Here is a 27,337-nt window from a genome sequence, read left to right as displayed (position 1 = left end):
CTCCGCTATTTATAACCTAGGGCTGTCACTTTCTCTATCACAGCTTACACTAATGCCTGGTGAGGATTAGCCACCATGAGAGGCAGGATTCTAATTCATACATATTTCTGCTGGTGTAGATTAATTATGGCTGTGAGCGCAATGGATAATCGTCAAATGAAACAAAAAGCTACAAAAAACGTTAAAACAGAAGCTACGAATGGCCTTGAAATATACCACCACCACAATGTCCCGGAAGGCTGAAAGAAGGGTGTCTTGATGAACAAGTTGAAAAGCTCAGGACAACCCTGTCGAGATCTGGAAAACTAGATGGAGCCCTTCAATTAGAAAGGGGTCAATACGGTACACCGAGCACACCTGGCAGCCTTCAATTGCAGCTCTACGATCTCTTGAAGTTCAGACGATCATCGTTTTGACGGTCATTGTTATTTCTTTTGCTCTAACTATGATATCGGGTCAACGTCCATTCAGATCTCCGCAGGGCATAGATCGCCCCAATCCGATCACGTGACCCACATAATTTGATTCCGTGCATATCCCGTCAGCCAAAAACCCCCCTTGGGGACATTCAATTGACAAAAAGATAACAGGCCCGAGCCGCGGATCGAACGCGGGACCTCGCGCAGGAGTGCTTAGGTCGAACCCTAAGCGCGAATCATACCACTAGACCACCCGGGCTGTTGTGGAGTCTTGCCCGATTTTGTGAATTCTGTTCGTTGGCCTCAATTTCCTATCCAGATGCGCGGTATCAGAGATAAAGGCAAAAAGCGCCTACTGCAATGAATGATGACCAGTGTCAGGTACCATTTACAGACACGTCAGGTATCGTTATTTATATGGAGGTTCCGTAAATTCTTCTTTCTCTTCTTTGGAATATCATCAATGCCCAGTTAGGTGAGCCATAACGAAGCTATATAAAGGGCAAGTCTCTCTGCTGTGCGTCATGTGAATCGGGTATCCCAAGATGAAACAGTGCGCCAGATGGAAATGTGCAGTCACCACGACGAGCGGTGGTTCAATATAAAGCTCACGGACAGTGTTTGAGGCCGATGTGCAAGGAATGACAGGAACCAAGCTTGGCTATTAGGTGCCCGCAATAAAGTGCTCCTGAAGTTGATATCGGACCTGCCGCTGCCACTTCTCACGCAGGTGGGGAAGATACTCCTTTCATGGGTGCATGGCTTCATTAAGATGCGACAGGTCCGTGGACAGCAATTTCGGTACCGTGGAGAGGCAAAGGCAACTAGAGCGAAGTAGGCGGTTTCAAGAGGAGAGACAAACAGTGGCAATAACGAGTGAGAAAGATGGTAACCAAGGCCTAGCAAGGTACGGATTGCCTTCGAGCTCCCTGCAATGTTTTGAAAGATCAGTTAAGCACATATTTTTAACACCAGGTTCCCCCTCCCCATTCTCTATTCTCTACTCGTCACTCTTCACTCTTGTCAACCAACTCGTCCCTCCACAGCACATTTCAAAACGTCGGACCCCATGGATCCAATCATTCTCTTCATTGCGGCAGTGTACGTCAGGCTCCTAATACACCAGAGCATCATGTATGGCTCCGCTCATCCCTGGACTCCCTTGGTGCAGAAATACGACCGATTATTCGGCTTGATAGACTCTCCCGTCTGCTACAACACTTCCGTCCACGGGGCTCTCCGCCCAATTCACTTGACTGAGACCAGGAATTACCTTGTCACCACCATAAAGAATGGCCAGGAGCGGGACCAGGACGTCATCTCCGTGATCTGTGGCTAATCCGGTCTCACGTTCCAGGAGTATTTAAAGTATCGCCTCGGCCAGGCGGTACATTCAAAGATGGGAGCGAACCCACATGGCCCCACATCCCACATGGAGAAGGTTAAGCTTTATAGTCTTCGTGAACCTCTGCTTCTACTTTCTCTGCAGAATCTAACTTTACTGGCATAATGGCTCAAGAAACAGTCCGTCCCGCCTTCGCCGGCCGCGAGCGCCCCATCCTCTCCTACGGCATCGCCTTCCCTGCTGCCGCCGCCCGCCATGTTACCGAAACATTCAACGCTTCGCGCGTTTACGTGATTTGCTCGGGGTCCCTGGCCCGAAACACCGACTCGCTTGACCGTTTGACTAGTGCGATGGGGCCTGAGAAGATAGTCGGTCGCCGAATTGGCATGCAGAGCCACACACTGTGGTCTGAAGTCCTAGAAATCGTCGAGGAAGCCCGCAATGTGCAGGCCGATCTGCTATTGACGTTGGGAGCGGGCAGTTTGACCGATGGAGCGAAGATTATCGCACTGGTATTAACTCTGCAATTCAAAAATGCCTCATGTACTGTACACTGACACTACATAGGCCCTCGCAAACGGAGTCCGGACCCCAGACGAACTCGAGACCCTGGCCCAAGGGCCCAATAAGCGCGCAGAGATCAAAGCTCCCACTGTACCCATCATTTCAGTGCCGACTTCTCTTTCTGCCGGCGAATACTCCAATTTCGCAGGTGGTACCGAGGACCACTCTCGCCGCAAGTACAGCTTCCAGGTACCATTGCGTGGTCCGGAGTTGATCATTCTCGACCCGGAGTTGGCAGAGTCTACGCCCGATTCCATCTGGCTCAGCACAGGCGTGCGCGCTGTCGACCACTGCGTCGAGACATTGTGCGCCATCGTCGGCACAACACCAGAGTCAGATAAGCTCGCGCAGAACGCGCTAGGTCTGCTGGTTCCTGGTCTGTTGAACTGCAAGAAGAACCGCGCAGATCGCGACGCACACCTGCAATGTCAATTGGGGTCAGTGGACGCGATGGCAGCGTGCACGAGTGGCTCAGTGGAATTGGGAGCTAGTCACGGAATTGGACACCAAGTATGTGCATCATATATTGATGATTCGAATTCTAGCTAATTGGCTTCTACAGCTCGGTCCACTGGGTGTCGGACACGGCGAAACAAGCTGCATCCTCCTGCCCGCCGTATGCAAGTTCAACGCTAAACATAATTCCAACCGCGATCGACAAGCGCGTGTACGCGAGTTCCTCATCCACGACCCCGTCGTCTCAGAGGTTCTACGCGCCCGCAATGTAAACACCGAGACCGCAGACTTAGGCGACATTCTCGACGCCGTCATCCGCGAGATCGGTATGCCTCGGTCTCTGAGTGACGTCAAGGTGGGTCGTGACAAGCTGGACGCGTTGGCTGCGCACAGTCTGCATGACCGGTGGTGCAAGACCAATCCTGTACCCCTTAAGGAGAAGGAACAGGTATTGGAGATCTTGGAGATGGTGGTATAAGACGTGATTGCAGCGAAGTCGGATAAACTCATAGCGTGATTGCTAAGCAGCCCCGCATCGCACCCCCACGTCTACCTACATATCCGAAGCATTCGGCTTCGGCTTCGGCTTCTACTTTTCTTGTACATCACAGAGAATAATAAACAATTATACAATGGCTCCTCAGAATATCCTGATCTTCGGTGCCACAGGCCAGATTGGCTCGTTCATCCTTACTGCCGTCCTCTCCGCACGGTCTCAATTCGGCCGAGTTGGTATCTTTACTTCCCCACACACAGCCGAGACCAAAGCCGCGGACCTGGAAACACTGAAGAAGCGGGATGTCGAGGTAATTGTTGGTGATGTTACCGACGAGAATGCCATCAAGGCTGCCTATAATGGTAAAAAAAGACCTGTTCCATACCTTCCAATGCTATTCTATATAACTAAACACATATAGGCATTGATACCGTCATTTCAGCTCTCGGCCGAAACGCTCTCGCTGAACAGATCCCTTTAATCCGTCTAGCTGCAGCCAGCTTCAGTGTGAAGTGGTTCCTGCCCTCAGAATATGGTACCGACATTGCCTATGGTCCAGCTTCAGCGCATGAGAAGCCCCACCAGCAAAAGCTCAAGGTGCGAGCTGTGCTCGAGAAAGAGATCTCGCGCGCAGATCTGAACTACTCCTATGTCGTGACTGGACCGTTTGCAGAGATGTACTTGCATTTCACGCCCGGCGTCGAGGAGGCCGGAGGTTGGGATGTTAAGGCCCGGAGAGCTGTTTTACTAGGAGAGACCGGGAAGGAGAGGGTTAGTTTGACGACTATGAAGGAGTAAGTTGTCCCTTTCTGGAAGTCTCGAAAAATAAGAATGAATTGGCTCATCACAGACTAATAGCGTGGGAACTCTCGTCCTGGCTACTCTTCTCAATACCACGCCCGAGTCCCGCAACCGCCCTCTCTGTGTCAACTCTTTCACTACCACCCCGGCTGAGATCCAGGCTGAATTTGAGCGTCAGACTACTGGAAAGCCTTGGGATGATGTCTCGCGTACATCTGTGGAACGGCTACGCGAGCTAGAGACTGCGGCCTGGGAAGGTGGAAACCCCGCTGCAACAGTGTTCACGCTGCGCCGAATCTGGACGGAGGGAGGCACATTGTATGACCAGCGTGCCAATGGCCTGATCGGAGAGCCGAACATGATGACCCTACAGGAGGTAGTTGCGAATGAGATCAAGCGTGTTTCTCCACTGTAGATAGATCTAATACGATCGGTTCTTATTCTTTGACAAGAATTGTACGTGGTAAATGGAACTTGAGATTAACGAAACGTTTCAGGTCTTCACTAGCTTCGGATTCACATGGGGCCAAGGGGAATGATAACGAAAAAGGAAAATAGACAATCCGACAGAGGGAGATGTGGCTATGGAACATTCTACTGGAAGAACTTGCGCACTCGCTCCTGACTATCTGGGCTGACGCCGGCCAGGATCTGCTCTCCGTTCAGGCCGGTGGCTGCCACCAACCGCTTAGCTGACTCGGCGATCCGCACGGCGGTTTGTCCTTGCAAAGTCCCAGCCTCAAGGGCCTGAACAATGAAACCAAAGACACGGTCAGCCTTGCCGAAGATGACGGGGTTTTGTCTAGAAACTATTAGTATGAAGATGGGGAAAAGGGACGCAAGGGAAACTTACTGGTCGATCAGCTGTGCAATAAAGGAGTAGGCGTAAGGAGCGGCCTCCTCATCGTAGGTGATGGGGAGAGTCTCGATCCAGGTAGCAACGATTTCCTGGGCGTTCTCGACCTTGGAAGGGTTGTAGTGCAGGATTTTAGCGATACTGGCAGAGGCGTTCTCGGTAGCAAAGACATGCTCCTCGCTGCGGGACTGGGGGATTTGGGTGACCTGGAACAGGCTGGGGATGCTGGCAGCAACAAAGTCGCTCCATGCGGCACCGCCCTTCTGCGCGGCCACACCGACACCGTAGGCAGCGGCCTGACGGTTGGCGGCATTCTGGTCCTGGAGACCGGCAGCCAGAGGCTGCATGATGTGGTCCTTGTAGGTCCATGACTGTTCACCGCAGAACTCAAGGACATCATCCATGATGCACAAAGCCCACTGACGCTGGGTAGGGTCCTGGCTTGTGATAAAGTTGTCGTAGAACTGGATCAACTGCTCCCAGGCGGGCAGGAATGAAGTACCCTGGTTCTTGAAGATAGTGTGGAAGGCCTTGTTCATGTCGCTGAGCAAGTTCTGGTCATCCTCCACGGCGTATTCGTAATCGAGGTTCTCCTCATCGCCCTCCTCCAACTCGGCCTGCTCCTCCAACCGCTGCTTCACACGCATTTGGTAGTCCTCCAGGGTTGACTTAGCCGAGTCGATAAAGGCTTGCATGTGCTGGGGGGTGAGGCTGTTGCGGCCGACAACCTCGACGGACTCGTAGAAGCATTGGTACATCTCGGCCAGAGTGTCCACGGTGGGCTCGGCACTCAACACCTCAATGATCTTTTCGGCAACCTTGTTCCACATTTCGGCGAAGCCGGGTGACTGGTCGCCATGGGCCTTCTTGTAAGAGTTCAGCAGCTGCGGGATCAACTTAGCAGCAGAAACGCGGACGGGGTCATGGAAGAAGAATGCAAGACCAGGAACGGCGATCTTCTCCATGGTCTCCAAAACGTAAGGCTCAAAGGCAGCCTCAAGAATCTGGGCGTAGATGGTGATCAACTCAATAGCGGTATTCTTGTCCTCCAGAGCGCTGGTCTTGATACCAATGACCTTGCCCTTGAGGGGAACCAACTCCCAGCCCTCATCCTGCTCGACTTGCTCAATTTGGTCCTCATCGTCTAGAAGCTGAATGTCAGCCTTAGCGGCAGCCACAGTCAGCAGAGGAGGCATGACACCGGGCAAGTACGGCACAAAGTCACGGCCTAGAACACGGCACATGCGGCCCCAGCAGTGAAGAAGGTACTGCGATTGAGGGTCGTCCGCATCAGTGATGTTCTGCTGGATGTTACCCAGAATCTGGACAAGGTTAAGGGCATCCTGGCCCATCTTCTCCTTGCCAACAGCTAGGGCGATCAGAGTGGCGCACTCCATAGCCTTGGCACGCAACAGACGGTACTCCTTACCCTGCTCCTCCTTCAGGACGTTAATCAAAAGCGGCATCAGGGTGTCGTAGTACTGTCCGAAAGCGGTCTCGGCGGAATCGGCAATGGTAGCAATGGTAGAGAGAGCCTGCTCCTGCAGGTAGCGCTTAGGGCTGCGCAGAAGGTCCAGAAGGCGACTCAGCAGGTCGCCGAGGTAGGGCTCGAGAATGCTGCGCTCAGCCTCTTCGCAGAAGTTGACCAGAGCGGCGGCGGCGTGGGACTGCACACGGGGTTCGTTGTTGCTCAGAACGGGGATGATGTTATTCAGCACAATGGCGTGGTACTTCTCCTGCATGGTCCCAGCGAAGTCGGTACTCATCTGACCGAGAGCATTGCAACCGGCGTAACGCACGCGGGAGTGAGCATCAGTGAGAGCGGGAACAACCAGGGCAAGGACCTGGTCGAGCTCTCCAACCATCAGATCACGGCAGCCCTCGGAGATGGCGGAGATAGCCATCAGAGCGGCGTGGCGATCGCGCCAGGCAGTAGAAGACATCATGCGGGGGATCCAAGAGAAAGCGGGCTGAAGAATGGCTTGGCCACCCAACTTGTTGGCCAGACGGTCCATACATTGCTCACCAGCAATGTGGTTGAGATCGCTCTCCTCGGGCTCGAGGTCCTCGGAGGCATTCCACTCCTCGGCATCATCGTCATCAGCACCGACATCAGTCATAAGACTGAGGCACTGGGTGACCATCTCCTGGGCAAAGTCGGTCTCTTTCCTGCACATGTTAGGTGCATAGTCGGCAAAGGTGGCCATCAACTCCAGAGAGTTCTGGCGAACCTGGTCGCTGAGCTCCTTGTCCGCAATGACACTGATGCTGAACTTAACCAAGTCATTGAACGAGCCCTTGAACATCTTCGGGCTGATTTCCGCGAGCTCGATGAGGGCAAGGAATGCTGAAGACAGCTCGTCACTCTCGCTAGACTCCTTGAGGGGAGGAAGGATGTTGAGAAGGTACGGCACGAGCGAGAAGAACTTCTGCTGGGACTTCTTGGGAATGGAACGGAACATGGCAGCGAAAGCTTCCATAGCGGCGATGCGCACCTAGACGAGGTCAGCAAGGATGGACCAATGTAGAACGGATTGAAATCCAGATTCACATACGGCAATGTTCTCATCTTCGAAGCCCTTGGTGAAGACACCCAGGACAGCATCCTCATGCTGCTTCTCAATAACTCCGGGAGTAGTAGTGAAGACTCGGAAAGCAGTCTCGCGCAGACCAGACTCGGGGGACTGGCTGGCCTGGAAGAGGATTGCGAGGAGCTCTGGCCATTGGTCGCCTAAAAAACCAAATCATCAGCACTAATTCCGTTATGTGTTTCGAGGTGACGTACCGTTGTCGGTGTATTGGCGAGCGACCTCTGCCACTGCGTCGCCAATCTTCTTGCGCACATCGGTGATCGACTCAGAGGTGAGACAGGTCACCAGCTTCTCGCGGATGGCCACGCGCTGCTCGTTAGGCAGGGTCAAGAAGACCTCCTTGGCCTCTCCGGTGGCGGGGTCCTTGCGGGTTTTGGTTGCGATTCTTCGGAAAAGTACGGCGGCGAACGCACGCGTCTGTTTGCGTTGGAATAGTCTCAGCATAAAGTCCTTTCATGATGGCCGGAATCTTTTCAAAAGCACATGGGTGCGAGTGACGCGGGCACGGCTCTTCAGCCCCTAGAGTCAGAGGTCACTCACTAATGTGTCTTCGGCACCACCGATCTGCTCAGCCAGGCCCATCAAGAGCACATCGGGCTTGTTCTGGACCCATTCATTGTTCAGCTGATCTTCAGCCTGCGAACGCACGGCATTGTCGGGGGTCCCAAGGGCGCGCAGCAGCTGTGACAGCTGTGCGTGGACCTCGGGTGGTAGGAGGGACATAATGGATGTGTTTTCCCCAAGATCCAAATATCAGAAAGAACCCAGTTTCTTCGAACCCGGGTGGTACAATAACTCGGTGGGGGTTGGAGGGGTGAAAGGGAGGAGGAGTTTTGTTTTTGGTGGGGCGGGGAGAAAGGGAAAAAAAGATTGATGATTGATGATTGATGATTAGGGGAATTGATATGCGATAGCGTCCACGATCTTCACTTTGCCCCGGGTTTTTGGTTTCAGAAAAGATTACCTACGTGAAACTGCCCCGGACATGCTAGATCTCTCCTCTCATCGGTTTAAAATTGGTGAGCCTAGCTACTCGGCGCCGGGGCCAGCCACACACACGGCCTAGCGGGCCCTGGGGGATCGAGGACCTAGTACCTACGTACCTTAACTGATCTATTATGCGTCTTCATGTTTCACAACAGCTCAAATGATGAAAAAAGAAGTATTTGCATTGAAGGCTAAACTAAGGCCGCAACTGATCATTACTAGAACAGCGGTATCTGAAAGCGACTCGGAATATCGATAATTAGAAAGGGGTATGCACTCTTCAAAGGATGGCAGTGGCCAAAATGCGGACAAGAGGGGGAGGTAAGGTATGTCTATGGGCGATTTTATGTTTAACGACCGCTGGGCCGGCTAAGAATGAACACACCAGCAATAACGGCAGCGAGGGTGACGATCGCTCCAGGAAGAAGCAGGTCATTAGGCACTCCGTTGATGAGCTGCTCCTCAGACGAGTGAGAGGGGAAGGCCCGGGGTTTGTTCAGAAGGGGCTCTTCGGGAGTTGACTCGGGGATGGGGCTGCTGCGTTCCTCGATGATGGGAGTTGCGGGCTTGACAGGCTGCGGCTCAAGGGTGACGGGAATAGGAGGCTGGGTAGGGTCGTGAACAAATAGATCGACCTTCTCACGATGGGTGCGGCGGGCAAGGTTAATAGCATCGACCATGTCTTGGTCGGTGGTGATGGAAACGGTGTCGCCCTCGTTATCCATGTAGCTGAGAGCGTAGCCCGTGTTGCTGAGACGGCCCTCCTCAACGATGGCTCCACCACCAACAGCCTCAAGCTCTGCACCCAGCTTGGCAGTCACCTGCACGACTAGATCGGTAACACCCGCGGCAGTCAACACGTTCACACGGTGCACACGGCCACTGGGAGCCTTGAATTTGAAGGGGAAGGGAGCGTCCTCAGCCGGGGGCTGGGGGTGCTGCGAGGCAACTTCGGAGTGCTCCTCGCCGCCGTTGTGCGATGCGGAGTCGTTGGGAAGAACGCTGTTATCGTAGCCTGACCGAGCCATATCGGGGCTCATAACAGAGCGGTGGGGTGTATGTGGCTGGTGGTTCTGGCTACCAGAAACCATCGAGTCGGACTCGTTATCCATGGAGAGCCAGAACTTGTTCCAGGCGGGACCTTCATCATCGTGTGTTTGCATGGTGTTGATCTAAAGCCCGAGTTAGAGAACGTCCCAAGAAGATAAAGAATTGACCTTGCTTACCTGCTCCAGGGTGGCATAGGTGAGCTTCAACACATCCACCATGCCAACGATCTCACCGCCCTCATTCATGACGGGGAGGTTAAGGTAGTGACCATCTGATGTAGAGTTAGCGATTAAGATGATAAGAAAATGGCATGCAAATCACTTACCATGCATCTTCCGGAGAGCAGCTTGAATGCTCATGTCGGACGGGGCGAAGTCGGGGTGGGGAGTCATAACGCGGACAACGCTACAAGTGGCTGGGTCAAGACCAGGGGCAATAACACGAAGAACAATGTCCTTGCTGGTAAAGATACCGGTAATGGAGCCCTGGTCCTGTACAAGCAAAGCAGTGGTGTGGTGCTCCTTCATCATGGCCGCGGCCTCCTTGACAGATGTACGAACGGACACGGTCACGGGCGGCATACCGTCAAGGACAGTCTCAAGGGTCGGACCGGACATCTTGGATCGCAGCGCCTCGACATACTGGATGACTTGCTGGGGCTGACTCGAGCCAAGTTCCGTCTGGACACCCTCCAGAGCATCGTACAGCTTGCGGGAGGAGCTGTATGCACGCTCTAGCTTCTCCATAGCATCGTAGAAGCACTTGGTAATATCCAAAACACCGGAAATATCCTGGTTCTCGTCCATAACAGGAAGGTGTCTGAAGCCCTTCCGGACCATCAGGTCGAGCGCATCGGTAGCGCTGGTATCGGTGCGGGCGCAAAGAGGGTTCTTGGTCATGATTTCGCTGACTGAAACCTCGCGGGCCTTCAAGCCCAAACCAACAACACGGAATGCCAGATCCTTTGCGGTGAAGATGCCGGCGATACGGTCATCGTCGTCGGTAACCAACACACAATCCTCCCGCTTGGCGGCCATCAACTGCGCTGCCTCGGCGATGCTCATGGATGGCTTAATTTGAAGAGCCTGGCTGGGCTTCAGGGCGAGGACGGTGCCTGGAGGGGCCTTGCGGGATCCTCTCGCCTGTTTCGGGTTCTGCCTCTTTTTGTTGAGGTCGGCCTCCATCTTGCGGCGAATAGCCTGTAAAAAATGAGCGTGTTAGCGGGTAAGCCAAATAGGGGACAGGTCTAAGACAAGTTATGCTGGTCGAGGCAGCTCAAGGATAGCGTACCTCATCACGCTTCGACTGGTTCTGTCTCTGTCTGCTGCTGGCGGCGCTCATGGTGCCGGTTCCGACGTCGCTGGTCGGTGTGTGGGTAGAGTTGTTGGTGAGGGAAGATTCTGGACGGTCGGGACGGGGTCGGGGGATGTGAGAAGCGGCACCGGGGGACTCGAAATCGGGCAGCCCTCGTCTCCCGATAGTCTTATTGGGCGTTCCCCTAAAAGTCCCTGTATGCGACATATTACGGAGGGGAATGTCTCAATAGAGTGGAGAGTAGGAGGAAAGGGAGGAGAGCAAGCAAGAATGAGACCTGGTATGGAGAAAAGGGAAAAAAAAACAGCAAGGGAGTTCAACAGCTTGAGGAGGAAAAAAGGGTAGTCGACTGACGATCCGAACAGGGGTGTTTCTCGTTGTCCCGGATGAGCGTAAACACGTGCTTATGTCATCCGGTGATTCTCGCGGTTCAATCCGGGAGCTAGTCTCGATCGGGCCGGGAGGACCCGTGACTGGTCATGTGATATCAGTCGTCATTGTAGCCTGAATATACAGGCAGTAAGGCCACAGGAAAAAGTCCCGTGGGTCTCGCTTAAGGGCTTAGGGCTTCCCACAACACAACGACCCCCATCCATTCCCGAAGTGTCTTTGAGTGAGCGAGCTTCGACAACCCACCCCGACAAATCACCCGTACGTGACCCTCCCCCTATTGTCCTTTGAAATTCACGAACGAATCTCTGACCTTCCGCAGAATAAACCGTCAAAATGGTCAAGAAGAGGGCATCCAAGTAAGATCGTTTCCTCCCACAAATTCGCGACATAGTCTCCCATTCGACATGATCTCCGCAATGACGACGAAAGCTATAAAACGCACATACGACACACGCACAATCGACACAGATAATCGAAACACATTGCGGAACATGAGAGAATGGGGACTCGAATCCGAATATTGTTCGAAGATGGAACATGAGACTGATTGATTCTTTAGCGGTCGCAACAAGAACGGCCGCGGCCACGTCAAGCCCGTGCGCTGCTCCAACTGCGCCCGTTGCACTCCCAAGGACAAGGCTATCAAGCGTTTCACCATCCGCAACATGGTTGAGTCCGCTGCCATCCGTACGTGACCCATCACACCCACCCACAATCCCGCACTAGAAGGAGGAGGATCCGTGGAAGTACGACCGGGAGCATCTATCTCTACGCACTGAAACGGAACCAATATGGATATTCTCGAAACATGTCAACAACATCGAAGAACAGCGAACTAACTTTCCCGACTCCCAGGTGATATCTCCGAAGCCTCCGTCTTTGCCGAGTACGCCGTCCCCAAGATGTACCTGAAGCTTCAGTACTGCGTCTCGTGCGCCATTCACGGCAAGATCGTCCGGTACGCTCCCATCGCCCACCCTTCACAATCCCGACAAGAATACTAATAAAATCTCCCAGTGTCCGCTCCCGCGAGGGCCGCCGCAACCGCGCTCCCCCTCCCCGTATCCGCTACAACAAGGACGGCAAGAAGCTGACCCCTCCCCAGGCTGGCAAGGCCAACTAAGGGAGAGGAACGGTCGTGACGGACAAAATAAAATGGAACTAGTCTGAAATGAATTCTTTTATTTTGTTTACCTTTCTTCGGTGTTCTTGACGGATCAATGAGATGGGTCAGCCGACAATGGCCCTGCAACGAACGAAAACGGGCACCGGTTGTTCGGCATTTGATTTAGGTGACATGGAAATGATGGGCGTCCAGGAGATCTTCTTGTTCTATCCGTCTTTCGTTGTTCTATATTCGAAGCGCCTTGTTACTCACTATGTATTTGAGTCTATTGACGGTGGCTCATACATGTCGGGGGATGTCCGTACTGCGGGCTAGAAAATACTAAAAAATTCTTCAAAATGTTGTCTATGGTGGTTCATAATGGACGTAGAATACGTGATGTTGGGGCTATTTCTGCTCTTTTCTATCATGGGTATAAATACCCCTTCTCGAAGTAGTTCCCATACATATCCACCATCCCAGTGCGGACCTTTGGGGTAGGATTGCGCACAATCTTGACCTCTCCCTTCCAATGTCCTTCCACAAAATGGGCCATCGAGATCTGTGGACCAGGTGTTGTGAGAAAGCCAGAGATTCCTGATGCAATCGTACTACGACGGCCCCTTTCTCGCCTCACTGCCTGCTCATACTCGGCTTTCTTGTTCCGACGGAAGGCAGCCAGTTCTGCCACCACATCGACGTCTTGAACCAAGTGGTGCTGGTTTCCATCGGTTTCTCGCCGTGGACCGGACGTTGACGCCACACTGCGCCGCGAGTGTTGACGGCCTGGCAACGGGGATTCTGTGCCCGAGTGCGCTGAGTCGTCGTCCGACGGTAGGAGTGAGACTTTCTCGTTCAGTGCGGCCATGGGGAAGTATTTCCCGGGGTCATTCTCCATGATGCCGCACTCTTCCTCGCCAAAGAAGCTGAAATCATTGGAAGCTGCGGCCCATAATTTCTCTGAATCGCGGTCACCCGTGCTCGAATTAGTCACGCCGTTATGCTGGCTAGCAGGTTTCCAGGTGGTGAGTCTGGATGAGGCAGCCGTAGGCACAATTTCAAGGACTATCCGTCGTAGCCCAAAGAGAGAACGGGACCGCTGTTGCTCGGCATGCATGCGTGCTTTTCCCGGGGGAAGAGAGTAATCTGAACCGGCCTGAAGGGTTGCCAGTAACGCTTCATTGGAACAGGCTGTAATAAACCGAGTGAGAGTGTACAAGACCGGAGAGTTAGGTGGAATATGTGATGGCACATCGGTCAAGACAAGAGTCTCCAAATGAGGAATATGAGAAGGATGGAGGTAAGGAAACCGGCTTTCTTTTCCACCCTGGAGAGGAAGAGATTGGTTCCGAGGTCGCTTTGCTAGAAGTTCTTGGATCTTTTCTGCATGAGCTTCATCCGTCGAAACAGGGGAGCTGCATCGTGTGTTTGACTCAAGGAAGCTTGAACCCAAGGCATCAGGGGATGCTGAAGTCCCCGAAATAGATGACAAAGTGCCTCCCTCAAAAGTCTCATATGACTTTGACGTCCCTGTCCTCGTCGGGCTGAATATAATGGAATCAACGTCTCCACTGACATTTGTCTGAATGACCTCAGGCGCAAAAATCGACCCGCGCCTGACTGTAGGGAGTGGTTCATCTTGATAAGGCAGTTTTCGAGTCTGAGTAGGAGCTACTATTGTGCTTGTCGAATCTATGATAGAAGTATCTGCAAGTTCGTAAATCGATGTCACACCACCTGGCAATTCATGGATTTCCTGCGAAGCGTCTAATTCAGCTTGACGAGGGACTTCCTGCGAGGCATCCAGCTCAAAATCACGAGGCATTTCACTAGCCGCAAGTTCGGGCAAGAACCCAGCATTCGATATCACGTCTTTGGCTGGTGGCTCGGCCGTAAGCACTGCATGATGTGCGCGGAAATAAGTTAGGTTGTCACCGGCAACATTACCCAGTAACGGCACCAGCTTCTCGGCACCGGGATATTTTCCATGCTTTGAGGATATTGATTTGTGGACCATGTCTGCACTGAGAACCGTTCCAGCATCTAGAGCGTGGAGACGAGATGAAGTCAGAAGACTCGCTACTCCCTCCACGGTGACCTGATTGTTAGCGATGTATAGATGAGTGATTCCCGTGCGCGGCAAATCTTCAATCCAGTGATTTTTCAAGACCGGCTGGGCCAAAAGCTTGAGGAATCGATCATCCAAGTCGGGAGATTTCATGAAATCCTCTGCGGGGGTTTGAGATGTTGTTTGATACGCAAGGTCTGGAGATGATCCAGTACGTCGTGGACGTGGCTGTGGTGGGTGATCCGGAGTCATGAACGAGGCTTGCAATAAGGAGCGAACCGCCATATCTGTCAGCATATTCTTGCTTATATCCAAGAAACGAACGCGTTTCCCAATCGCATTGGCTAGGAACTCGGCGTCGCCATCCTTCAAGCCTATGCCGCGTAGCTTCAAAACTTGGAGATTCTCCAGTTGAGATAGAGCAGATAAAACACTTCGATCTCGCGCGGATGAAGTATACGAAAGATCCAAATATGTCAATAAGGGAAACCGAAGCAGTGTCTCTGCCAACCCCGCTGAGGTTGTGTTCGGCTCATGGTCTGCCAGCAGTAAACGGACATTATACACCGTTGAGCTCTGATGGTGGTTCAATGCATACATAGCATTGTGATCGAAAAATGGTAGCCTCGAAACTATCAAGGATTGCAGACAGGGCAAATACCCCAAGATATCTCTCAGCCAGCCCGGTCGGGGGCCTCCATAAATCTCCGAGAGAGCAGGGGGCAGATGCAGGGTGTGGGTCATCGCCCGCACTTCACGCCTGGCATATTTGAGAGTTCTACGGAACCTTGTGAGTGCGACTAGAGATCGAGTGTCAGTGAGGGGATTCTCAGAATAAGTGGGTATGAATCTCTACCATAGACCGCATCATTCTCCGTGCCGAAGTGCGAGGCCGGATCTCCCCACAGAAAGGGCATGAATAGATCGTGCCATCGGTGACAGACCAGAGACGCTGCGCAAAGATCACTAGACGGGATGTAGTGGGCGATAATGACCCACGCATCTCGGTCCGTGGCGGACTCGTATGATGGCGGGACGAGATCCATAACATCAAGAGAGAGTGACGATGCCAGCTATAAAGACAGCCAGCATCTTTTATGATGGCTCTCCGAACCTGCTAAGAGTGTGTGGGGTATCGTGTGAGTTGCCCGACCCGCTGCGTAGCATTACTGGCTGGGAACACGAGGCTGTGCAGGTCCCGAGCCCTGCTGGGCTGAACTACTCATCTTGGCTCCTGGGCTTGCCACTGTCACTACCATGGCATATGTCATCATGTGGCATATGCCATAGTCATTGCTAAATACTTTAAGGATAACTAGTGATGCCATTATGCACGTCTCTGACTCGCATTTGTATGGAATCAACTGGTCTACGAGCTGTGGGGCTCTCTAGGGGTCGGTGTTATTCTCCCAGTACATTGTATACTTACACTCAACAACTGGAAAAAACCGATCTACAAACTACCAGAGTTAATGAGGACCCTGTCGGACAGAAGAGGTCGGGTCAACTTGTTTGCTCCTCTATTTTATTTTATTTTGCTTTTTGGGTGGGGGTTCAGGGTAGCTCAGCTATCCCCCACATAGATTGATGAGGATAGCGTCAACGACCGTCTTTTCTAGCTCCAAGGCTATCCTATTGACAGGACGATAATCAATATGCCGGTAGAGCACCCAAATGTAAAATTAAAATTACAATCAATTTATCAAGGTTCTCAGGCTTATTGGAGCTGACTTCTCCTGATCTCCCGGGGGGGGAGGGGGGATTGCTACCACGTGATTATAGCACACGTGAATACCAACTCACGTGACTTTTTCAAGAAATGCAACAAACGCGTCTTTTCTCTCGCGTCTCGTTTCCTAAATTCGGAAATATTCTCAATCTTTAAAAGCTCATGGCTGAAACATTCTGCAGACTCGTTTCAATGAGCGGGCGGTCGCCTTGCTGGCAGTCCTGAATCTATCCACAACATGTCCATCATCCATCATTCACCTGGTCCCCAAACGACTTTCGGCAGAGGCCCGCACTGGCTGCATGAAAGTCCCTTTCTACCACCACTGTGGGAGACTACACAGGATGTGGGGGCTCCATCTTTGAAGCATTCGGCCATGAAATGCATTTTGTCCGACCAATCGCTGCTCAAACGGGAGCATTTCGCACATGTTCCCTGGCCCCTTGCAAAGTACCTTTGGGAATGCCTCGGAAAATGGTATGTTTTTTTCATAGTTGAGAACCTTTACATTGGTACCTAGTAAGTGAACTAACTGATGCACCAGCCAAAAACAAACCATGCACATGTGGAAAATAATGGCGGACACATATCCTCAACAGTTCCACAAGACCAGCCCAGAATATTGCCTCAGAATTGACTCACCAAAAGAACCAGTGAAGTGCTACATAGATCTTCTAAACAGCGATATCGGCAGTTGGCAAGCAATGCTTGCGATATCCAGTACACATGCCACCACAGCGGATCTGGTTGCAATCGGAAATCTGAAGAATTTGGTCGCCATGGACATTTATCCAACCAACAGGATACCCAAGCCTGAGGATATCGATGAAGGCAGAGGACAAGGACTTGACGATCGTATTCTGCGCACCTGGCTCGAAGTAGCCGAGATCACTGGATCATTGCAGCAGTTGCGCTTTTTGAGGCTCGTCAACCAGCCCAGGGTGACGATACAGGCTCTCGAGTTATTGGCTAAGTTGCCGAATCTTCAACATGTGGCTCTCATGGGGTGTTCTACATTTCAGAAAATAGTTCACAGCGATCGTGACCATTTCGGTGAATGGCTTGCTTCTAGAAGCCTACCGTACCCCCAGCCGCTTCCTGAAGACGAATCGAAGTCGTGTCTGGTCATGAAAGGTAGCCGTTTGCCCTGGAAATCTCGAATCGTAAAGAAGCATAACCTGGAGGAAAATATCGATGGAGTTCAGGGCCTCCCAGCCCTGAATTCAGACACTCCTATCTTGGAGTTCGATTTATCCCCTACGCCCCTTCTCACCAGGGAGACAATACTACATCTGACTCGATCACCCCAACAAAATCAAAAGAAACGACGGGTCCCTCAACCTGATAGCTCGAAGAGTCAAGGTAAAAGGGTGATGAAGGATCGACCGGGGAGGGATATTGCGGATGTACTCGGCGATTTTCTTTGACTGTCATGGCCGGCTAGGGCAGCTACATGAAGATGACACACATAATCATGATATCAAACATGCAATGCATGTGCACAAATCATTCTGGTCTGATTCCTAAAATTATTCTTAAGAAGTTTCTTCTTCAGTATTGACCTACAAATCGTATCGTGTAAAACAAGTGTCCATTGATTATAGACATTACGTTGGCCATTCGTTGAAAAGCTCACGAGATCTGTATAATCTTGTCTAAATACCCATCTCCGAAATTCCCATCACCGGATTCTTGACTCTTGCTCTATAGTGGTCACTGTAGTGTATCAGTTTCTGTGAATATGGAGCTACAATACGTAAGACCTGCGACTCACCTCTCTTATGGCATGGGACGAATCAGTAAAAGCATTTATTCATTCCGCAGTCCCGATCTCAGCCTTAACCTCAGAGATAAACTCTTTGATCTTACTTTCGTGCTCACTAGCCTCTTACTAGAGGTCCTAGATGGAGTCGCGTTTGGCAAGACCCTCAAGCTCCGAGACGAGATCGTTGAGATCACTCTCATAATCGGAGATTTCATCGCGCTTGTCCTTTCCGAGAAGCTTGCTGAGATCATCAACCTCTTTCACAAGATCCGAGATCTCATCGCGCTTGTCCTTTCCGAGAAGCTTGCTGAGATCATCAACCTCTTTTACAAGATCCGAGATCTCATCGCGCTTCACTCCGACGAAATCTTCGGAAGCGGCATCGCGGACGCTAAGAGCACCGTTGCCAAGGCTAATAAAATTATCCTCTGTGTTCTGCTCAGCAACAGAGCTGCGCTTCGAGGCTGCTTCAGCAATGGAGGTCGTCTTGTCGGCGAGTTTGCTGAATGCATCTTCGGTATCGGAGATGAGATCCTCGTCATCTCTCGCGACGACATTGAGTCGACTGACATGAAAGTCACTCCCTGGCACCGCATTCCGCTTGATGGCTGCACCAACGCCGGCGGTTGCGCCGACGAGCCCATCGATGTCAATGTCGTTATTGGGCATGGGAGCTGCCGTGGCAGCAGCAGCCAGTGAAACCGCGATAAGAGAGAAACGCATAGTGGAGACCCTATGGATAGTGATGTTAGTCCATTGGTTTCTCTGTCAAAGTAAATTACCTAGGTAGGTTTGAGGAACATACTTGGCGAAGAGCCGGGCGAGCAAGAGGTGCAGGAAATAGGTTGGGACTGAGGGATGAGGAGAGACGGGCACGTAGCAGCTGGCGACATGCAAAGATATAACATCCAATATCTATCCTTACAACCAGCTATCGTCTCAACAGATCTACAAGCTCCGTCATAGGTTTGACCGAGTCTCGGAAAATAGACATCAGGGCTGCATTCGTCGAATGTGGGTCTTTCATAGTTCGGGTCAATTAAGCCGCCACTACCGGTTCATCCCACTTCACGATAGCTTCGCAGTGCGGGCCTCACTTGCTGGATCTAGTTCAAACTATGCGTGATGTCAATGATCGACGGGATTTGCAAAAACTACAAATCCCGCACTTTCTACTCCAATCCCCCCCCTTCATTGCACTGTGACTGCAACTCTGGTCAATGTTACCTATGAAAGTCTTTCGTCGACGAGTGGCCGAGGCTCCAGAAGGTAGAGTTGAGTATACAACTCTCTAGGAACTAGAAGCTTTTTTCGCGGGCCCATCCAGATGCTCCTGTCCGCTTGCGCTGAAATACAACACATCAGGTGAGGAACACGTAGTGGGCACGCAAGAATTGGTTTTCAGCATACCGGCTAATGTTATGGGAACATGACGGGTCGAACGGCAGAGGCGCAGGGGATCATGTTCCCAGAACGAGGGGAAGTGTCTTATGTCCGAGAAAATGGCATCAGTGGCACGGTACCATCATCCGTACTCGAAGATACTTCCATGCTCATCTCAATATCGACGCTCATGGGTCCAAACATTTTCGGGGCCTTCACACCTCACCATGATTTGCTTTTCGAGCTGCTGGTAGATTGAACGAAGCTCGGAATATAAGTGCATCGTGCCGGAGGCTAGGTAGCAAGGGCCTTTTGTCAACATCGAAGCGGTAATCAGACAATGGACAGAGGGATGTTGGTTATCGTGATATTTTGGTGCTTTCAAAGGTTGCAAACAAGAATCGGTTGGAAACCATTGATGCGAGAAAATGGCATATGAAGATGTCACTCTGCTCGGAAATTCGATTGCACTCCCTCGCTCCTCTTCCACTAATGGGGAATACCAACAGATTCTATTCCGCACCCATTCGATTCTTTCCTATGTCAGAAACTCCCAGGACTGTCGTCACCAGCTTATGGGTGGCAAATAGCAGAGAAAAGTAGATAGACTTCAAATAATCACATGTTCATAAAGATAAATCACAAGGTGCAAGTCGGGTTATCACGGACACCGAGGGATGAAATTACATACGGAGAGCAAGTCGTTACTAGCCAAAAAAAAAAAAAAAAAAAAAAGGCAACGTTTCTCAAAATAGGAGACTTATCTCTCCTGGGCCATCGCTATCAATTACGATCTACATCACATAGAGAAGGTTCGTGTCTGCATGGCTAAAGTCAGCGGGGAACGAGTTGAAAAAAGATTGACCCAGAGATAAACTTACCCAGAGGGTGACTGCAGCTCAACTGCGGCTTTTGAGTATACTTGGATGACAACTCATCACGGATGCTGTTCAGTAACTGGACGTAACTCTGCTGAGGGTTCTTCCGGAGAGCAGCGATGAAGGCCCATGACATAGCACCGGTAGCTTGGCCGGCAATCTGGGCATCCTGACTGGTTTGATCGTCCTTGCTACCAGACCACATTATAACATCTGCGGGGCTGGTCTTGGTCTTTAATGTCCGCTCGTAGGCCTCGTCGCCCTTGGTAGCCTTCTTCAGGAATCCCATGGCGGTGGACACCATGCCACCCATATCGCCACGCGCGTACGCCGACACCACACCGAGAAGACCCTGGCCAGCTTCCTTGGCCAGGTTGGGCTCCTTGAGCACACCAGAAGTGGAGTAGATATAGGGGAGGTCAAGGGCGGAACCAGAGTGACAGGAGTCGAAGATCGCGGTCAGACGCACACCGGGGCGCAGCGACTGAACCATGATTCGGTGCATCTCGTCGTCGACAATGTGGCCAGCAACACGGAAATCCACGGGGTAAATGACTTCGTCGTATCCATCATCTTCGTCGCCATCCAGGTCAGGTGTCTGACCACCGTGGCCGGAGTAGTGGAAGAAGAGCGAGTCGTTCGGCTGTGAATCTTTGACCAGCCAATGCATGGCGCGGAGGATGTTCGCCTTGGTCGGTTGGCTCATGGGGTTCTGCTGGTCGTCGGTCAAAATGACCATGTCCTCACGCGCATATCCGAAGTTCTGGTTCAGGTAGCCCGACATGTTCTTGACATCATTGATACATCCGCGGAGCTGACCCTTCTGGCCGAAATAGTTGATTCCGATCAACAGCGCCTTTCTCTTACCGGTACAGCGCGAGTACTGGAAGCTATAACCCTGCGGAGCGCCTTGTCCGAACGAAACTGGGGCAGTCGGCGGAGCGGCCGGGTGGCCGCCGCCGCCACCATGCTGGGGACCGTAGTTCCCTATGTAAACGTGTCAGCGCGTGTGTTCGAGGCGTTTACAGTGGTGATGCGAACCTGGCTGACGGCCGCCACCATATACTGCCTGACCCGTGGGCATCTGTTGATATCCAGGCGGCGGAGGTCCTTGCTGAACACGAACAGTACGAGTTAGCTTCCTGCTACTTCCCGTGTTCATCACGACGTACATTGTAACCATGAGGCGGGGCCGGGGATCCGTAAGGCTGCTGAGGCGGTTGAGGAGAGTGGCTGTAACCGTAGGGGTTCTGGGGTTGCTGAGGTTGCTGCTGATGGTACGACTGGCCGGGATAGCCGCCGTACGAAGGCTGTTGGTGGTGATGCATCGGTCTAGGACAAGAGCTCATTAGTCTCAACCAGGGAAAATGGCCAAGCATGCGCGTACTGCTGGGAAGATTGCTGGGGTGGGGGATACCCCGGAGCGCCCGAATAGGGCGGGTAATAAGACATCACTTGAGGGAAAGAAAGAAAGAAAGGAAGCTGGAGAGAGGGGAACCTCAAGAAACACGGGGAGTGGAGAAGGCGATCGGAAGCAAAACAGAACCAGATTGGAAGCCCTGCCAAGTCTCAACTTTGGAACCACCAAAGCCTAGGATCAGAGCGAGAAAATTCAGATGAAGAATAACCGGAACAGATGTGAAATGAAATGAACGGAAATCAACCGAAATGCAGGAACCTGAAAGCACGAACTGCGATCGACCGCAAACCTCGGAACTTGCCACTTACATTGACGATCCCTATATGGCGGAGTTTGGGCGCAAAAGAAAAGGGAAAGCGCAAAGTCCAAAATTCGAAGGCCGCGTCTCACATCTTATATCTGACATGCATCGACTCGCCTTCGGCAGCCCCGAGTGTGCATCCCTGTAGCCCGCGACCCAAGACCCGCCCAGCGACTAGTGTGGGTTCAGGCCTTGGCTTGTTGCATAATCTTCTAGTTTCTGATTTTTATCCCGACGTGGACTACTAGCCTGGGGATTTCCAGCTTGTTCCACAAGATGAGCCTATAGGTCACAACGGAACTGCATATGCGCCTTAGATTCAATAGGGGCGGGGCTTCTAACCTTAGCGGCCCAGGGATCCATTCGCGGATGACGTCTAGGTTAATCCAAGTAGCAGCTGAAAATCTGTCGTGATGGCCTATGTATTTGGTGAGCTCGGTGCTTAGACAAAGATGGCCTGTCTAGGTGCCTGTCTAGGTATGCTCATACAATACATACATCTGCACAGTTAAAAGGGTTAAACCATTGGAAGTGTCTGTTCGAATCGGTGAACATTACATAAGCAGCTGGGACCGCTCTCTGGATTTCGTATGTATACTTGGCAATATACACATTTTGCATCCAGATAGGTTGTTTCCTGGAGGTTTTTGTATCTTCCAACGTCAGAGTACTACAATAGTAATTAAAGTAAACATAAATAAAAGGACATGTAATATATCTACTACTTGGTCTTGGTCACAGCAGTCTTCCATTCATACCAGGGCCGCCTGTGGGAGAATGGATCGAGAGAATTGTGCACTGCGAGTTCGAGGACGTGACTCATGTCCAAGATACCGTCTAGCCTATGCCCATTGGACTTGGCAATTACAAGACGGCATTCTTTCGCATGGCCAGGAAGTTTTTCTAAATGGTCCTAGTCAACCCCAAGAAACTTCATGTGTGCAAACTCAGCGAATGCCGGCTCGCAATATTCGAATATTCCTCTATCTCTATCAAAGGATGCGTCGCGTGAGGCATTATTGATCTATTACCTTATGGCACCAAGCAGTATTGTGAGCCTAAGCCTAGACTGAAATTTACTGAATGAGCGGCTCTCAGGCGGCGGCACCTAAAGTAGGAAAGCTCACCCACCAAATATAAAGAAAATACGATACGTATTGCGACCTATGTACTCAAGGAGACGACCTCGAAGTATCCAAGTATGTCTACAACTCTTCTATTTCTTCCCCATACAGTATCGCACAGACCACAGTTGGGCACGAACCCATTTCCATTTCACCTCTGCGGGGCTCGATTCATTAGAAGCCTCCCTTTTTTGATGCTTTTTTGGGGATAGGGTCTAGTAGACCGTCATCTTCTCGTGGCATTAACTCGTCTATCAGCGACGGGGCATGCCGCGGCCGCGGCCCCGAAGAGCCCGCTGGGCAGCACCCGGAGGAAGACCGCGCTGGGGAGCGCCGGGCTGAGCCGACTCCTCGTTCTCTGTGAATGATGCGTTAGTCAAGAATCGGGGGGGGGGGGAAGAGCAAGAAGTCACTTACTGATCGTCTCGTCCACACTCAAGATCAGGCAAGCAGCCTCAACGGCAGCCTGAATGGCATTGACCTTAACCAGACTGGGCTCCCACACGAAAGCAACCATGTTATCGCGGACACCCTCGTTGTCAAAGTCGACACCGGCCCAGACATTGCCCTTGCGGTGCTCCACACGCAGGCGGTTCAGAATGTCGGTAGCATCGAAGCCGGCGTTGTCGCAAAGCTGGCGGGGGATAACCTCCAGAGCCTTGGCAAATGCCTTGACCACGGCCTGCTGCTTGTGAGGCACGTTGCGGTCGGCAAAGCCGTGCAGGTGGCTGGACAGCTCCATCTCAGTGGCACCTCCACCAGCAACGATGGTGGTGTTGCGGAGGGCACGCTTGACGATCATAATAGCGTCGTGCAGACTGCGCTCCACCTCAGCAATAAACTGCTCAGCACCACCACGCAGGACAAGAGTGCAGGTCTTGGCACCAGGGCACTCGGAGAAGAGGTTGAAGCGCTCTCCACCGATCTGTTTCTCTTCGAACGCGCCGCAGGTACCCAAGTGGCGCTCCTGGATGTCACTGCAGGTTGACTGGGTGGCAGCACCGGTGGCCTGGCACACACGGTCCATGTCGTCGGACGCAACGCGGCCGGCACAGAAGATGTCACGGTCCGCAAAGTACCTTTGGGGGAAGTTGTTAGCATGTTTGTGATACATTCACACTCAAAGGGGAAACATACTGAGTAGCAAGATCACCAATCGGCAGCTTGCTCAGTACAACCTTCGCGCCAGTGTTGTAGATCGCCTCAAGCTTGTTAAAGATGATCTGCCATTCCGCGTCGACGATGGCCTGGTACTCAGAGACCTGCTCCACACGAACCTCCGCGTTGTCCTTCTCGCTCTTCAACTCCAGCTCGACGTTCAAGCAAACGATGTTCGGGTCCTTGAAGTGCTTGGGCTGCTGCTCAAAACCGGCGTAGGAGAAAGTCTTCTTGAAAGCGACACCGTTGACGAAAAGGGAGTCCTGGAGGCCACCACCGGTAATCTTCTTCACACCGATCAACTTCTCATTGAGATCATCCTGATCCAAGGAAAGGACGGCATCGACAACCACTAGAGAACCATCCTGTTAGCCACTCCACACAAATCCAGGCGTCATGTAAACCCGGCAAGTGCTCACTCTTTGTGAAGAAGTCCGAATTCCGCTTGATGAGCTTGCTGTTCATGGCCGTAGCGGCTAACCGCCGCAACGTCTCAATCTTCTTGTCCTCGTTCTCTGCCGATTCGACCATGTCCACCGCAATTTCCTTCACCTTGTTGACGGCCATGGCGCTGGCTCTCCGCAGTCCCTTAATGATGGTCTGCGAGCTCACACCCTGATCGACGAGGTCTCGCACCTCCTTGAGAATCTCACCGGCCAGGACGACCACCGAGGTTGTTCCGTCACCGACTTCGGCATCTTGGGATCGGGCGATGTCCGTGAGAATGCGGGCGGCGGGGTGCACAATATCGAGAAGCTATCAAACACACAAAAAGTCAGAATCTGTGTCCAAAAAAAACATCACCCGTAGATATCCGTAGCGTCTCCTACCTTCATCACAGTAGCTCCATCGTTGGTAATGGTCGTTCTACCGTTGGAGTCAACAAGCAGGAGGTCACCACCGTACGGGCCCAGGGTGCTCTTGACGGTCGACTGAACGGCAACACATGCGTTGATGTTGGAGATGATCTGACCCTTGCCTTGAGAAGCGTCGGTGCCTGTAGGTCGAAAGCGACAATGGTCAGCACTTCCAGATGAATCCCACTAAATTGCCCGGGGGAAGAAACACGGACCCTCCTTCAGCACGACAATCGTGGGTGTTTGGCCGGCGAAGGCCATGGTGAATTTGAGAAAGAGACCGGAACCGTTTCAATAGAAAAGCGAAAGAATGGATATGGTCCAGGTCTTTAGGGGAAGTCGGAGGGGTTCGCTGATCTTCGACCGCCAAAATTTCCCAGAGCTTCTGTTCCCCCTCAAAACCCCCCGTAGCCCCAAGGCGGTGACCACACAACACAGTCACCAGAATCACTCCTTGGCTTTAATTACTCTACGGACAGAAAACTGCAAAACTATGGGCAAAATAATTCATGCAGAATGATATTGTGACCTGATGCAGAGGCTATGCAGTTGATGAGTTAATAGCCATTTTCGACCTTCCACTGAAGGTTACACGTATAAAAATAGAGGTACCCGAAAACCAACCAGTCATGCAACGCCAGATTCATGAGAACCGTTCAAGTAAAATCATAATTACCATCCGATGGACTACCGTACTCGTACTTAGCGAGTAGCTCTGCATCATGTTGCAGATCGTGCGAAGGAGGGTTCATCAGCCCAAGCACCTCCTGTCGAAAGGGGTCGGAACCATCATCAACCATCATTTGATAGGCATTGTTGGCAGTGTGATAGCGCATCGCATCGTCAAAATTCGTCAAGTTCATATTGTGGGATCCTGGTGGAAATATCCCAGCCATGGCATTTTGCTGCTGTTGATAGCGTCGGAGCTGCTGCTGAGCCATCATCTGAGGGTCCAGGGGCATCGGTGTGAAGTTCGCCATGGGATGTACATTCCCAGGGACAGTGGCAGGAATTGATGGGTTCATAAAGGGATTGTGATTCGGGGACTCGTCGGACGCTTCATCCATGGCTTGAGAGACATCGGTCTCTGTCGAGTGCTGTTCCATGGGATCTTCGATCATATCGGATTCCTCGACTGAGACCGACTGGTCATCATCTTTGGTTCCTGGGATCGGCGGCACCTTGAGAGTTTCCTTGCATTGAGGACAGTCACGGATGACCCGATTAACTGTTTCTTTGATTCGAACCCAATGGTATTTGACCGCAATGGCAGCAGTGGTCTTGTTGATTCCAGCGTGCTGCTTCAGGTGAACCTCCTGTGCAATTTCATATTGCTGCTGAGGATCGGAAACAACTTCTTTATCCTTGAGCATCAGTTTCTCCGTCTCGCCATCCTCTCCGCCGATGAGTTTATAGTGCGTGGCTGCACTGCGAAGTCGACTCTTCTCGGCTCGATCGGCCCCCCGAGGATATTTGGAGTGCTTCAGATAGTAACGAATTTTCTCGAATCGATCTTGTGAGACAGAGTCCTCGCCATCTAAGCTGAGTCCTCGTCCGTAAATGATTGCATCCACAAACACTCCAGGTTGAGACTTGATGCTGCCTCCGCCGGGGACCCTACCAATCCGCTTGAAGCCAAGAGAATCCCATAGGCGACAGGAGGCAACATTGGACTCATATACCAAATTGAAGACAGCGTATGTATATCCCTAAAATCATTTATCAGATGCCGTATTTTCAAATGATCACAGGGTACTCACTAGCCGAGGGGACCATTCCAAATAAGCTTCACCCATCAACCGACCTACACCTTTGTTTCGAGCCGCATCTGTGACTATGAAGGTGCCGTTGCAGACATGGCTACTACGACCCGGGTAATTGGGTCGAATGTGGAAGCCACCGAGACAGATCTTGGTCCAATTTGCTCCGGCTCGATCCATTGTATGCGTCTGCTCTGCACTCTGTATCTCACCGAGCAGCATGACTACGCCAAAGTTGGAGAACCAGTACCGCCCAAACTGAGCCAGAGGGATAGGCTCGGTCATAGCATAAGTATCACCCTTTTCAATTTCTTTATTAAATTGATCGGAGAGATACTTGAGAAGTGGCCGGGGCACATCCTCCGCTGAGGTGAAGGGAACCAGCGTCGCCACGGTCGATCGGTCACGAAGAGTGACCTGTCGCGGAGCCAGTACCAGAGGATAGTCCACCTCCGGGCCCGTCGCAACGGGGTCAACTTCATGTTGGACCTCAGACATGTTGGGATTGTGCAGCGGC

At 51.9% G+C, this 27,337-nt stretch overlaps 12 protein-coding genes across 12 annotated transcripts; 5 read left to right on the top strand and 7 right to left on the bottom strand.

The window, feature by feature from the left end:
* Positions 1 to 1,928: 1,928 nt before the first annotated feature.
* N7443_002707 (iron-containing alcohol dehydrogenase) lies at positions 1,929 to 3,262 on the top strand (the record flags this gene model as incomplete). The annotated part of the gene is made up of 3 exons (XM_056882763.1): positions 1,929 to 2,276; positions 2,332 to 2,838; positions 2,891 to 3,262. 3 exons carry the CDS (start codon positions 1,929 to 1,931, stop codon positions 3,260 to 3,262), a joined length of 1,227 nt encoding a protein of 408 aa, XP_056744604.1.
* A 154-nt stretch (positions 3,263 to 3,416) lies between these two features.
* Positions 3,417 to 4,496, top strand: N7443_002706 (uncharacterized protein; the record flags this gene model as incomplete). Its single annotated transcript, XM_056882762.1, has 3 exons — positions 3,417 to 3,642; positions 3,702 to 4,074; positions 4,139 to 4,496. 3 exons carry the CDS (start codon positions 3,417 to 3,419, stop codon positions 4,494 to 4,496), a joined length of 957 nt encoding a protein of 318 aa, XP_056744603.1.
* Positions 4,497 to 4,675: 179 nt separating this feature from the next.
* On the bottom strand, positions 4,676 to 8,251 carry N7443_002705 (nuclear import receptor PSE1; the record flags this gene model as incomplete). Its single annotated transcript, XM_056882761.1, has 5 exons — positions 4,676 to 4,883; positions 4,935 to 7,432; positions 7,493 to 7,668; positions 7,723 to 7,945; positions 8,069 to 8,251. The coding sequence occupies 5 exons, from the start codon at positions 8,249 to 8,251 to the stop codon at positions 4,676 to 4,678; spliced, it is 3,288 nt and encodes a 1,095-aa protein (XP_056744602.1).
* A 614-nt stretch (positions 8,252 to 8,865) lies between these two features.
* N7443_002704 (CBS and PB1 domain protein) lies at positions 8,866 to 11,086 on the bottom strand (the record flags this gene model as incomplete). Its single annotated transcript, XM_056882760.1, has 4 exons — positions 8,866 to 9,687; positions 9,742 to 9,836; positions 9,891 to 10,764; positions 10,856 to 11,086. 4 exons carry the CDS (start codon positions 11,084 to 11,086, stop codon positions 8,866 to 8,868), a joined length of 2,022 nt encoding a protein of 673 aa, XP_056744601.1.
* Positions 11,087 to 11,605: 519 nt separating this feature from the next.
* Positions 11,606 to 12,395, top strand: N7443_002703 (40S ribosomal protein eS26; the record flags this gene model as incomplete). The annotated part of the gene is made up of 4 exons (XM_056882759.1): positions 11,606 to 11,628; positions 11,832 to 11,959; positions 12,128 to 12,230; positions 12,290 to 12,395. The coding sequence occupies 4 exons, from the start codon at positions 11,606 to 11,608 to the stop codon at positions 12,393 to 12,395; spliced, it is 360 nt and encodes a 119-aa protein (XP_056744600.1).
* Positions 12,396 to 12,512: 117 nt separating this feature from the next.
* Positions 12,513 to 12,713, top strand: N7443_002702 (uncharacterized protein; the record flags this gene model as incomplete). The annotated part of the gene is made up of 1 exon (XM_056882758.1): positions 12,513 to 12,713. One exon carries the CDS (start codon positions 12,513 to 12,515, stop codon positions 12,711 to 12,713), a length of 201 nt encoding a protein of 66 aa, XP_056744599.1.
* A 91-nt stretch (positions 12,714 to 12,804) lies between these two features.
* Positions 12,805 to 15,491, bottom strand: N7443_002701 (F-box protein; the record flags this gene model as incomplete). Its single annotated transcript, XM_056882757.1, has 2 exons — positions 12,805 to 15,245; positions 15,302 to 15,491. The coding sequence occupies 2 exons, from the start codon at positions 15,489 to 15,491 to the stop codon at positions 12,805 to 12,807; spliced, it is 2,631 nt and encodes an 876-aa protein (XP_056744598.1).
* Positions 15,492 to 16,412: 921 nt separating this feature from the next.
* N7443_002700 (uncharacterized protein) lies at positions 16,413 to 17,601 on the top strand (the record flags this gene model as incomplete). The annotated part of the gene is made up of 2 exons (XM_056882756.1): positions 16,413 to 16,651; positions 16,719 to 17,601. The coding sequence occupies 2 exons, from the start codon at positions 16,413 to 16,415 to the stop codon at positions 17,599 to 17,601; spliced, it is 1,122 nt and encodes a 373-aa protein (XP_056744597.1).
* A 473-nt stretch (positions 17,602 to 18,074) lies between these two features.
* Positions 18,075 to 18,662, bottom strand: N7443_002699 (uncharacterized protein; the record flags this gene model as incomplete). The annotated part of the gene is made up of 1 exon (XM_056882755.1): positions 18,075 to 18,662. The coding sequence occupies one exon, from the start codon at positions 18,660 to 18,662 to the stop codon at positions 18,075 to 18,077; it is 588 nt and encodes a 195-aa protein (XP_056744596.1).
* Positions 18,663 to 20,116: 1,454 nt separating this feature from the next.
* N7443_002698 (Metacaspase-1) lies at positions 20,117 to 21,528 on the bottom strand (the record flags this gene model as incomplete). The annotated part of the gene is made up of 4 exons (XM_056882754.1): positions 20,117 to 20,142; positions 20,204 to 21,187; positions 21,242 to 21,314; positions 21,373 to 21,528. 4 exons carry the CDS (start codon positions 21,526 to 21,528, stop codon positions 20,117 to 20,119), a joined length of 1,239 nt encoding a protein of 412 aa, XP_056744595.1.
* A 1,771-nt stretch (positions 21,529 to 23,299) lies between these two features.
* On the bottom strand, positions 23,300 to 25,321 carry N7443_002697 (chaperonin-containing T-complex subunit CCT7; the record flags this gene model as incomplete). Its single annotated transcript, XM_056882753.1, has 6 exons — positions 23,300 to 23,403; positions 23,463 to 24,124; positions 24,183 to 24,555; positions 24,623 to 24,959; positions 25,034 to 25,200; positions 25,276 to 25,321. The coding sequence occupies 6 exons, from the start codon at positions 25,319 to 25,321 to the stop codon at positions 23,300 to 23,302; spliced, it is 1,689 nt and encodes a 562-aa protein (XP_056744594.1).
* Positions 25,322 to 25,716: 395 nt separating this feature from the next.
* On the bottom strand, positions 25,717 to 27,318 carry N7443_002696 (putative histone acetyltransferase Spt10; the record flags this gene model as incomplete). The annotated part of the gene is made up of 2 exons (XM_056882752.1): positions 25,717 to 26,769; positions 26,821 to 27,318. 2 exons carry the CDS (start codon positions 27,316 to 27,318, stop codon positions 25,717 to 25,719), a joined length of 1,551 nt encoding a protein of 516 aa, XP_056744593.1.
* Between the last annotated feature and the right edge of the window lie 19 nt (positions 27,319 to 27,337).

Source organism: Penicillium atrosanguineum (genome assembly GCF_028827265.1).
Source record: "Penicillium atrosanguineum strain IBT 20685 chromosome Unknown utg000002l_segment0_segment0, whole genome shotgun sequence".
Taxonomy (NCBI): Eukaryota; Fungi; Ascomycota; class Eurotiomycetes; order Eurotiales; family Aspergillaceae; genus Penicillium; species Penicillium atrosanguineum.
Note: the sequence above shows the minus strand (reverse complement) of the source record. Positions and strands in the feature narration are given on the sequence as shown.